This window comes from Electrophorus electricus, chromosome 5 (assembly GCF_041902795.1).
Source record: "Electrophorus electricus isolate QZ-2024a chromosome 5, ASM4190279v1, whole genome shotgun sequence".
NCBI classification, from domain to species: domain Eukaryota; kingdom Metazoa; phylum Chordata; class Actinopteri; order Gymnotiformes; family Gymnotidae; genus Electrophorus; species Electrophorus electricus.
The window spans coordinates 1,256,337-1,269,298 of NC_137501.1; the positions used below are offsets into that span (position 1 = coordinate 1,256,337).

Sequence of the window (12,962 nt, forward strand, 5' to 3'; positions counted from 1 at the left end):
ACAAACGTTCAAATCTAGTAATCATCTCGTAATTCATCAAGCACACCTACAATCATTATCTTTACCAAGCTCGTTAAGGATTTCTTTTTGTTGAGATACCCCTCCCAACCACACACTCACACACACACACACACACACACACACACACACACACGCCCACACACACGCACACACACACTCACTCACACACTTCCCCATGCGCATGCACACACACACACACACACTCCCCCATGTGCATGCACACACACACACATACACTCACTCATACTTACCCATGCGCATGCACACACACACAAACACACACACACACTCCCCCATGCATGCGCACACACACACATATTTACACACTTATCCATGTGAATGTACACACCTACACACACTCACTCACTTACCCGTGCGCATGCACATACACACAAACACACACACACACACACACACACTCACCCATGCATGTGCAAAAACACACACACACATACTTACACACTTACCCATGCGCATGCACACACACACACACACACAATCCCCCATGTGTGCGCAAACACACACACACACACTCACTCACACACTTACCCATGCGTATGCACACACACACACACACACACACACACACACACACACACACACACACACACGCACACACACACACACACTCACTCATTCACACACTTACCCATGCGTATGCACACACACACACACACACATACACACACACACACGCGCACACACACACACACACACACACTCCCCCATGCACGCACACACACACCCAATAGTGGATTGCATATAGATTTTGCCCCCTCACCCTCTACTCATCTGCCATACCTAAAAAAAATTATTTGGAGATTCGCATAAGTGCTGCACATCTTGTACACTGTGTTCTAGGGAACAGAACCTCCTCGCACTGACCCCTGCTCTAATAATGCCAGGATACACAAACACCACTACGCCACTTCCAGCTTCTAAAATCACTGTTTTAAACACCTCCCTAATATTCTTCAAACTAATTATTTTTGCAGAAGTTAAATTACTATATAAATTGAAATGAACGTCCTGTTTTTTCCCCTGAGAGTAAGCATTAAGATGAATGAAAGGGTAGATAAGAGAGAGGATACGTATAATTACTCACGCAGGAAAGCACTCGAAAACCAATCTCATTTAAAAGTTAATTAATGCAAATCTAAGCCATGTGCCAAAGCATATGTGCAACATGCAAATCTGATGTAGCTCTTGTCTCTTCCCTCTGCTAAATTATCCTCACTTAAGGACTTAAAGGCTATTTGCTGTCCCTGATGTTGGCCCACAACCGCAAAGGCCTGACCAGGCCTGACAGTGGAAATCTGCACCGGTTAAAACCCAGACTGTCCAAAGGTCGCGTCACCCCAGCCTGGTCCCAGCACCTATGCTCTCGCCGATCTGTGCTCTAGTTCCCACTGAAGTGCTTAAGCGTCACAGTGACATGGAATCAGCCCGTCCCGTTAAATGGCCGGGAAAAAAGGAAATCTACGCTTTTACGCAGCCGTTAACAGAGTGGCAGTTGTGAGCGCGCCAGGTAACGGTCAGAGCCCTGAGTGTTCACTTACTGAGCGTTCAGATGTCAAAGCGCGGCACCTAGAGGGTGTGCTATTGGTCAGCTTGACTGCTGCCCCCCAGTCAAAACGTCTCTGGTCCCGCAAAGGGCTGCTGGAATGATCAGGTTTGTGATAATCTTCAGACCTGCAGGGACAAAACAAACAGGTTTGCGATGGAGAGAGCAGTGGAGCTCACCTTCTCAGGTCCACAGAGAGGCGGGCTTGTTTTTTTCCACCTGGTTCAGCTTGTGTTGGGTTTTGATTTTATCAAAAATCTTGCTGGTTAGGAACATAAACACTTGTGTTAACTGAGTCTGAGAGGATCACCTGTGTAAGAGTGATCTGGAATGACTCAGCAATGCCTGCCTCCAGAGTGACTCCTTCCTTCATAAAACAGCAGGTACTGTGCTACATCACAACTATGCAACTCTGCATCAGAGTGTGTTTGTGGGTTGGAGAGGGTGGGTGTGGGGTGGGATTGGGGTAGTGGTGGGGTGAGATGGGGTGGAGATGAAGGTCAGGATGGGTGTAGGCAGTTGTGGGGGTGTGGTGATGTGGTTGGTGGTGGAGGTGAGGTTGGTGGTTGGCTGAAGATGAGTATAAGGGTGAAGATGGGGATGATGGAGTGTGGGTGGAGATGAGGGTGTTGATGATGGTGAAAGGGTGGGGTGGAGATAAGGGTGTAGGTGTGTGAATGTAGGTGATGGTGTAGGTGAGGATGAAAGGGTGAGGGTGTAGATAAGGGTGAAAGTGTGGGGTGGAGATGAGGGTGTAGATGATGGTAAAAGGGTGGGGCGGAGATGAGGGTGTAGTGTAGGTGTGTGGGTGAGGGTGTAGATGTGTGGGTGTAGGTGAGGGTTGAGATAAGGGGAGGAAGGTGTGTGGATGTAGGTGAGGGTGTAGGTGTGTGGGTGTAGGTGTGTAGATGTGTGGGTGTAGGTGAGGGTGGAGATAAGGGGAGGAAGGTGTGTGGATGTAGGTGAGGGTGTAGGTGTGTGGGTGTAGGTGTGTAGATGTGTGGGTGTAGGTGAGGGTGGAGATAAGGGGGGAAGGTGTGTGGGTGTAGGTGTGTGGGTGTAGGTGAGGGTGGAGGTGAGACTTCACTTTGTTCTTTTCCTGAAGTAAAAACTTGGCTCCCAAAGTCACATGCTGCACAAATGCATTAAGCTGGGCTCTCTGGCAGTGAGGCCTGTGTTCATGAAAAACGCTGCTGTCTGTGCACTCCCAAGACACCCGGACCAAAGACAGCAAGGCTATAGCTGAGAAGACTACAACTAGGCAGGCAGACGTGACAGACTACCGTGGATTTATCCGGCTGCAGCTCAGAGTTCATAAAATGGACCACAAAAACAAAAACATTCCCTCGTTTTTTCATGGGGAACTTTTGGTTCCAGTTAGAGATGGGTGCCCACGTTTAGCTTTTATAAGCAACAACACTAGGATGTTCACTCTTTCTCACTCTTTCACTATGCTTACTTTTACTGCCACTCCGATTTCTAGCCAGGCTAGTTGCCATGGAGCTGATATGCCATCTGCTCATCGGAGCCCACCAGACCAGAAGACCATTATGAAATGACATTCCACAAAGAAAGTGGAATTACAGCATTCCGGCAGGCTGATCTGCCTTAAACTCCTGTGTGTGTAAACAGGACTGTGTGGATCTGGAAAAAAGTTCCACCTCATGGCAGATCATCCATGGATATTCAGCACAGGATCCTCCTTCCATATTCTCAGTATCCCTTAGACATTCCAAATAATTGACAGATTGAGAAGGGACATTTATAAGCAATTGTTTTCTCCCAAAGATCATTTCAGTTTGAAAGCAGAGCTCTGTTCTGTTTCTGTTTCTGAAATGAGGGAGTGAATAATGGCTGTGTGAATGATCTTAGGATGCATGTAGCATGTGGTGACAGAGGCTTACAGGAAAGCAGGTCACGACACCAGTTCAGCGTGCCAGGACTTTATGAGCAGCAGCCTTCTGTGTTTTATACAAACTTTTACATGAAAGTTGCCAGAATGTAAGCAGGGTACAGGAGTCCCGCACAACCAGCTACTGCAGAGCGTAAGAGCAGAGCGTGCCAGCAGAGCAGGAGAATACAACTTACAGCTGACTGTGAATGTACTGAAGAGTACTAGACACAGCCATAGAGGAACGCTGAGGTTCTGTTTGTAGCTTGGTTCCCTCGGTCAAAGCAGAAAATGGTACGTTGTTATAAAACGATACATAAAATTATATGTATGTTATAAAATTATATATATTTTTTAATGATACATTGTTATTATATGTTGTTATAAAATGATACACTTTAGTCCTGGTATGCTTAGCATATTTTCCATCAAACCAAAGGACAAGTCATGGATATGGTTATATCCTGATGACATTTATAACATTTTTTTAACATAGAACATATTTTAATAACTATGAAAATGCCAAACAAGCTTTCAAAACAAAGATTTTCTTTGGGGATTAAAAAAACTTGTGGGATTTGTGCAGATCTGGTGGTATTTTTACCCGCTGAAACCTCACAAAGACCCTGGAAATGCACAGCGGAGTTAGAACAGCACCAGAGATCCCCCACATCTCCTCATATCACACCGTTCGGTTTGGTTCATGCCTTTGGTTTGTACTGTGTTCACACTTCAAACAAACCACACCAGAGTTCCTGTGGAAGTGGACTGAGACCAACCTGCTCAGTTTCCAGGTCTGAACACCTCCTACTAAACCTCATAAAGTTATCGCTCATCGTGGAATAGGATGTCATAAAACAGCAGAATTGGTTTACTGTTTATCTACACAGTTCATAATGCAGTCCAACATAAATCAGGATAGCATGTCAAACTCGAATGTTTTAAGCCATCAGGGTTCATAACACTCGGCTCAACAAATCCAGCTCACTTCATTCCTGCAGTTCTCAGAGAACCTCCCAACTCAGTCTTCCTACTATCACTTCATTCCCTGACATCCTTCATTGATCTGCAGCCCACATTTGCCATCAGCTGTTAGTGTCTGATAATGGCATTTCCTGTGCCCCACAGATCACAGAGTCACCTCTGCCTGTATCAGTCATCGCCCCAGAGACGCCCACCCTCTCTCTAGATAAGGTGAAACATTTGGCCAAGCAGCACTGGCCAGGCTCAGAAGCAGAGAGGAAGAAGATGGCACTTCACTTTAAAAGACCTCCAGGCACCCAGGATTCCAAACACTGTAGCTGATTTCATAAACATTTTACAAAACAGCAATGAAATTATTAATTATTCTAAATAATCTATTATCAAAGAATGCACACAGGAACAACCAACAGGTTTAGATATTGGTGATGTTTAGGTTTTAGAAGCCATCTGAGGAATGTTGGTGTCCTCTAAATGAGAATTCTTCCTTTCCCAAAGGAATCTGCTATCCACGTATACTTGGAGCAGTTTCAGTGTTAAAACCCTTCATTAAGATTCTCTTAACATTACGTATGGATATAGTTAACCTTAACAAACATTAATTTAGCATTAATTAACAATAAGTCATGCAAGCAAGGTCAATTAGTCTTCAGTGCTGCATATCAGTAAACCAGCTATGAGCAAAACAGGGATTATTACGTGATAAATTTATAAATGCCTATGGTTTATAAATCATGAAGTTCTGGTTTTCTTTGTAAACAATATTAGTTTATATAACCTTAAATGTAAACAATATTAGTTTATATAACCTTAAATGTTACCATCTAAGCATTCATTTGGCCTCTGTGACTCATTCTGCCTCTGTGACTCGCCCTGCCTTTATGACTCCCCGTGTCTATGCACCTCCACCTGCCTCTGTGACTCCTCTGTCTCCATGACTCCCTGTCTCTGACACCTCTGTCTCTGAGACTCCCTCTGCCTTTGACTCCCTCTGCCTCTGTGACTCCCTCTGCCTCTGTGACTCCCCTGTCTCTGTGACTCCCCTGTCTCTGTACCTGTTCTGCGGGCTGAGAGACCGTCTGCGAGGGCTCCGGTTGTCTGCTCTCCGTGAACGGTGTCTGTGGTGGGAGTCACTCCAAGACCTGCGGCGATGGAGACATATATACAGACACAGTTACTCTATCAGCTACTATATCTGCCTTCACAGAGAGAGAGAGAGAGAGAGAGAGAGCGAGAGAGAAGATGCACTATAAACACATGCACAGCCCAAGTAAAAGAAGTTCATGAGCAAAGACTTAGACAATAGTGGAAAAATGAAACACAGAAATCCGAGATTTCAAACCATGAGTGGACAAAATAAGAGATTTTTTTTTCTTGGAAAATCTAAATTCTTAAACGTTTCATTTCGTACATGTATGCATATACACCTATATGACATACTCTAAGATGGGGGTGTGGTTAGAGGTGTGGTTAGGGGCATAGTTTAACCCCTTAATGGTTCGATACACTGTATGATATAGTCCATCTCAGGTATATTAGAACAGTGTGGTTTAGCACTGTCACTTTAAGAGTTACGCTGCAGTATCCACCAGGAGAACACCAACCTCCACCCCCCCCCCCCGATTTGCCTCCTAATCAGTAGGTTGCTAGTTCAAGCCCCACTACTGTGAAGTTGCCACTTTTGGGCCCCTCAGCAAAACCCTCTGTTGTTTGAATTGTATTCAGTCATAACTCGCTCTGGATACAAGCGCCAGCTAAATGCCATAATTGTATTTTTTTTTCTTTTCAAATCAGTGTAGTGATTAGTTACTGCAGATACAGTTGTAATACCTGACTAAACATATGCTCAAATCCGTCCGTTCTAGAAGAAAATCATTTAGTGGCTTCAAGCTACTGGGTATGTCCAGTGACACACCTGTACTAAGATCCTGAAATCAAAGAATATCTTTAATACAACATCACCAAAAAGAAAAAAATCCATTGTTTACATTTAGAACAGAAAATATTGTGAAAATAACTTCACAGAATCAGCCACAGGGTGGAGGTGACCAGTGAGGATTTACCAGGGTGGAGATGACCAATGAGGATTTACCAGGGTGGAGGTCACACAGGCTGAACACCAGTGTTGATTCAACTCTGCCCACTGGAGTCGTGTTTAATTAACTACATTGTAATCAGGACAAATAAATAACAGTGATTCTGTTTTTAGTGTTTAAGTAAAGCCTGCCAAGAACCAGTTGCTAAGGAAACATTATTTTCTGCATTGTGTTTTAAAGCCATCACTGTCTGTAGTGAAATTTATCCAGTTGGCAAGACTCATCAATCAAAGTGGGCAGATATATAGACTGCACATGATGAAAACAGCACAATTTCTGTCTCACACACACACACACACACACACACACACACACACACACACACACACACACACACACACACACACGTACAAATATGAACACGCATTCTCTCTCTCTCTCTCTCTCTCACACACACACACACACACACCCTCACACACACGTACAAATATGAACACGCATTCTCTCTCTCTCTCTCTCTCTCTCACACACACACACACACGTACAAATATGAACACGCATTCTCTCTCTCTCTCTCTCTCTCTCTCTCTCTCTCACACACACACACACACACACACACACACACACCCTCACTCACACACACTCACAGACACAAATGAGGGTTCCACCGTAACCCTCTTGACATACACACAGAAACGTTTACGGTCACCAATCTGATATGCCTTTTTGTTTCCACTACAGAGACAACACTACAGTGTTTATTCAGATGATACTTAAAATTCAAATTACACTAATACACTAATTAATTACACTGAGTCAAATTACACCAATACAGTAATTAACCAACATTCATCTAGAGCACAAAAATTGAGTCGAATATCATTTTGATTTGAGATTTGATTCTACATTCAAGCAGTCCTTTACTGCATATGCAGATATCATTTGTATAGTACAGTAGCTTTTTAGTAGTATTTTATTGTTTTCATTATTGTTGTTGTTTATTTATATATTTTTTATTTTATATTTGTTTGCGTTGCCAGTTGTTGCTATGGCAGCGATGAAATTAGGAAAATCAAAGAAAAACAACTGATCTACACTGTTGGAACTTTATAACTCCATGGAATGAATGTCTATAGTGAAAACACATATATAGTTTCAAATATCTCTTCTAGCTCTTCTAACTACTAATTCAGAAGCACTTTGATCGCCCATCTGATGAAGGACCTCTGTCTGAAACGTTGGAAAATCTGTGTACTACAGTGTTGAATACCTCTACATTTCGGCAAGTGTGTAAGTTAAGATAATTTTACTATTGTTGGAGCATTAAAGCAAGCTAAATAATATTATTTAACTATTTAGCTAAGGTCATATGTGTCTTTAGTTAGCCAAGCTACACAGCTGGTTCATTAACAGGTGGGATAGCTAGCTAGATTACGTACTGTTATTGTTACACTCACGTTATTAAGCGTTTATTTAGCAGGTATGTAAATATGTTGGCTACTTGACATGCGCAGAACTGGCTGTTATTCTCGTCATGTGCTGTCAAAATAGCGTCATCTGATTTCTCAAGTTAATGGACACTCGCTAATACGCTAGACTGCTCAGGCTGAATCCACTGTTGTGTGCCTCTGTATTAAAACTCCATTTTCATTTTTTTAATAACAGGAGCAAATGCGAGCGGTTTACTGTAGAACTTCACACACACGTGCATGTGCATACACACACACACACACACACACACACACACACACACACACACAGCCCTGCTGTACATGTGGAAGGTCAGATACAGAGAACAGTAGAGATTAGTGGGGATGATATTAGAGAACAGCAATGATTAGTGGGGATGAGACCAGAGAACAGCAGAGATTAGTGGGGATGAGATTAGAGAACAGCAGTGATTGGTGGGGATGAGATTACAGAACAGCAGTGATTGGTGGGGATGAGATTAGAGAACAGCAGTGATTGGTGGGAATGAGATTAGAGAACAGCAGTGATTGGTGGGGATGAGATTAGAGAACAGCAGTGATTGGTGGGGATGAGATTAGAGAACAGTAATGAGATTAGACAGGAGGGAGTAGATTCAGACCTTGTCCTTCAGATGAACTTCGCTTATTGCATAACTAGCATTTATGATTATTCAGCAAGAATGTGTGCGTGTATTATATAGAACATAAATTTGTGTGACCAACCTCTTTTTATGTTTTCTGTCTTCTTTCCTTTTGCGCCTGTTGTTTGAGGCTCTGCACAGAGGACATTATTGAGACCGTGTTAACAACCACATTGCAGTTGCCGTCACAACAAGCCTGCTGCAAAATCTAGTCCAATCACATTTCTCTGTGGTTTTACGTTCAGGCACGGCACAAGGAGGCATGTTTATGTGTAAAGCACTTCTCATGCACAGTGCAAATTAATAGTTTAAACAATGAGTGCAGCCAGTAATCAACCCCATGCATGTAACACTCCTTCTTTAACATTTCACATAAACAGAAGGGAACAGAACAACATCTATACTAATTAAGACTTATTCCCGCCTCTAACAGCTTGACTTGTAGAATGTGTTCTGTGTTTTGTTATTGTATTTGTCATGGACGTTATGTGTGAACGCACCTGTGCTTCGTCTTCTTGGAAGCGGACCTGCGGAAGACACGGAAAATAGTTTAGCTCAGCGGGAGGCCTGACAGACAGGCGTTGTGCTAGCCTCTGGCGTGCTCGCTCAGGAACGTGACACTACCTGTGCTGCTTCCGTTTCTTTGAGTGCTTCTTCTTCTTCTTCTTCTTCCTGACGGGTGACGGACTGGAAGACGGAGACCTGCGGATCAAACAGCGCAGCAGCTGTGAAGGCACACTCTGATCTGCACACGGACAGTTCAGCCATCACTCGGACAGCTTCCTCCAACACACATCCATGGGCGTCTGCTGGATTTACCTTTGTTGTGATGGATATTATGGTGGAAACTCTATGAAACACTATGAAATTGGGCTTCTATTATATTATTAGATTATCTTACTGATATTTTCAGGGGCTAAAAATCATACACATAAAGGATACAAGGCCAGAATAAAATAATTCACTTTCTCAGCTGTCTCTTAGCTAGGTCCGACCTGTCCAAGTGAACCAGGGCTCGTCTGTTTGCATTGCGTATGGGAGATATGGAGATTCAACCTTTTTAATCATGAATCTCGTTTTGATCTGACTGAAATAAGAATCTCTAACCTCTAAATGATATGTGCAGTACTGCATTGGAAATTTCCCAGCAGTTTTCCATTGCGGTATGTCCAGAACCTGTAGAACCCAACATAGTGTTTTCTGTTGTAAGCCCTTGTGGTTCAGCACATCATATTACCCAAGCAGTTCATAAACTGAGACAAATGACTACAGGTGAAAACCAGAGCAGTGTCAGCACATGGATGGGATTATAATCTGAACTGGTGATTTATTTATTTACAAATTTTCCATTCATGAAAATCCACCTTAACTCCATTTAACTCACCTTAATTCACCTTAACTCCCCCATATCTCACCTTAACGCCCCTTAACTCACCTTAACTCCCCTTAACCCATCTTAACTCACCTTAAAGCCCCTTAACTCACCTAAACTCACCTTAACTCCCCTTAGCTCCCCTAAACTCCCCTAAACTCATTCGTCTCAAACTCTATGTGATATAGTACAGCAAGGATCAACATTTTTATAACTTACGTATTGTGATAATACATTACACCATTATATAATAAATGATAATGCATAAGGCTACACATTTACACTATGCTATCTGTCTTATTCATGGTTATTCAATCAGCATCAGTGTAATATGTGTTTTCAGACAGTGAGGTAGCTTGACATCTGAGAACATGGTCTCAGTTAAACCTTCCCTGACCCACACCTGACGAAATGGCTTGTAAGCCCTTACAAAATGGATCTCTAACTCACTTGCAACACTACTGTCATTTGCTCAGTCACATGTGAAACTTGTTCCCCAGTCACAATTAGCTGGTTTTGTAACATACCATTTTGTGCAGTTTTTAATCAAATTAAAATTAAAATCACAAAGCTCTTGGCAGGAAGTTCCTAGATGCACTAAATGTGTTATGCATATTGACTATTATACTGCAATGATAACATGGGCTGTGAGGTGTCAATTATTAAAAGCAGTTGTGATGATAATGATGTGATAGTGATGATAATGCATTATTGATACAACTGTTTATGAAATGATGATTTTATTCTCCAAAGCATCTTCAGTTTCCATCTTTATTTACTTTGATGTACTCATTCCTCTCTCTCTCTATTCTTTTCCAATGCTCCCTGTCTTTCTCTAGCTTTCTCGCTTGCTTTCATGCTTTTTCTCTCCCTCTATCTCTCGTTTTATCCACTTTTCTCACTGTTTCCTTTTCTCTATCTCTTTCTTTACATCTCATCATATAAAATGTCACGTTTTCTGGAGTCCATAGCCATTGGTTTTATCATTTGGTTTCTTGTTTGTTTTCTTGTTTGTTTTCTCATTGATTTTCTCTTTTTTACTGACCTTTCTCTCCTTCTCTTCTGCTTTGAATTCTTCTTCTTTTTTTTCCTTTTGGCTGTTGGCCAGGGGGAAATATCAGCTTCAGAAGATACACTGCAACAGAGCAGGAGTCAAGACAGACTGATTAATCCGATCTAACAGGCACTCTAACACACTCAGCCTTGGCAAATTCTAAATGGGCTTCCGTAATAACACAAAGACTAGCATATTACCCCAAACAATGGCAAATACAATCATATATCTTCAAACTGAACATAGAACTCAAACACCACGGGATCCGCTAAAGCACATGCACTTGCTTCATACTGAAACAGGGCCTTCGAAACATGAATTAAACAAATTAATATTCAACTGAATACACTTTAATCAAAGGCACTATTGCACTAGAGTACACTCTTACTGATGGAGATCCAAAGGTACTCTCAGAACAAACACAGAAGCTCTACAGGTAGAAGCTTTTAGGAAGAAGGAAACAAATTTATTCTGCCGCAGTATTCCATCTACAGGCTTGGACCGGCCGACAGATAAATATCGACCTCACATGAGATATGGTGAACAAGGTGGAAAGAACACATCTGAAAATCTTACATTGCTATTGAACTACATTTGTAATTTAATTTGGTGTACAATTGTACAATTGTACACACGGCCTCAGAATTTGTGAGTTAGCAAAGAAACTGTACAGGCTGATGGTAGTTTACTTCCTAGAGTCCTGTGCTCTATAAACTTGAGGGCGGCTTTCATGAGTGACTTGTTTTGACAGGAGGGTAGGTGTTTTTCTCGGGTGCTAAACTGCATTGACCAAGCCATCATGTTGTCAATGCCAAATACTTTAGAGTGAAACAGAAACATTTTTGCACAACACTGAACACTTTCTCGATGAAGGTCTCCAATCCTAATGGACTTTTTGCAAAACAGTACACGCATCGATTGTTTGGTAATGCACAATCTCATGAAAGTATCTGATCAAGCAAACCACAATACTACAGCTGCAGCTGCGAGTTACCAGACCCATGATTCCTCAAACTGGGTCCGCCTTGCAACTGCTGAACTGCTGAATGCAAATTGAACGCTATACCAATCAAATGACTACTACTGTTCCAACAGCCAACATTCTGTAGTCTTATTGGATAATGTTTCAGTCTATCACATGTCTGCAGTGAGGGACTGGTGTAGAATTCATCTACACATGTCTAGTGAATTTCTACCTCCATGTTCCCCATTCCATATTCCCTATTCTGTATTCCCCATTCCTCAGTCCTATTGAGGAATATTTGGAAAGTGTATGATCACTGTTCCTATGATCAAACACCACATTTAGACATTAAGACTGAGACATATAGGTCAATCCCAGTATCAGACATCCAGGCCAGGATCAAACATATAGGGTAATCCCAGCATCAGACAGCCAGGGTTGATCAGACATGCCTGGAGTTTTTTCCCTCTCTGCACTGCCAGAGAAAATATTCTTTATAATGTTCTCCCCTTAACGCATCTTAACTCCCAGGAAAGGACAGATCAGGCAGAGTAAAGCACATCTTTATTTTATACCGTATTGTGCATCATATCACAGTATTTCTTTTTGTGATATGCTGTGTTTGAGTATGCACCTATATTAGAGAACTATATTATATGAAGACCAACAAAATGAATGTGCTTATGGTAAAAAAGTGTTTCCTCATTGTTATGTTCCACTTTGTTGGACCATCTGTGTGTGTAATGACAGATTTGCTGTAATTCTGGTGAATCATGGTGGATTATTGTAGATTTCCTTTAGGATTGAACAGTAGCAAGAAACAGCCATAGCAATTTAGAGCTGACCACAGGCTGTGATCTGATCTCTGAGACATGGAGTTGGGGTTTTGTCTGTGAATGGTTCATGAATTTGTGTATGTGTTTACTGTGTTACTGTTTGAGTGAGTTATTTTGTTTTGCTGCATGTATT

The 12,962-nt window shown here is 42.1% G+C and overlaps 1 protein-coding gene across 4 annotated transcripts in view; it reads right to left on the bottom strand.

Moving 5' to 3' along the window:
- Positions 1-12,962, bottom strand: part of srrm4 (serine/arginine repetitive matrix 4) — a 55,749-nt gene that overhangs the window by 6,181 nt on the left and 36,606 nt on the right. For all 4 annotated transcript variants that reach the window (XM_081714907.1, XM_081714905.1, XM_027029164.3 and 1 more), the window contains 6 exons: positions 11,021-11,110; positions 9,228-9,305; positions 9,104-9,130; positions 8,686-8,736; positions 5,513-5,599; positions 1,581-1,713 (listed from right to left, as the gene is read on the bottom strand). In XM_081714907.1, the coding sequence (XP_081571033.1) occupies positions 1,581-1,713; positions 5,513-5,599; positions 8,686-8,736; positions 9,104-9,130; positions 9,228-9,305; positions 11,021-11,110 (466 nt within the window). The remainder of the gene's footprint in view (positions 1-1,580; positions 1,714-5,512; positions 5,600-8,685; positions 8,737-9,103; positions 9,131-9,227; positions 9,306-11,020; positions 11,111-12,962) is intronic.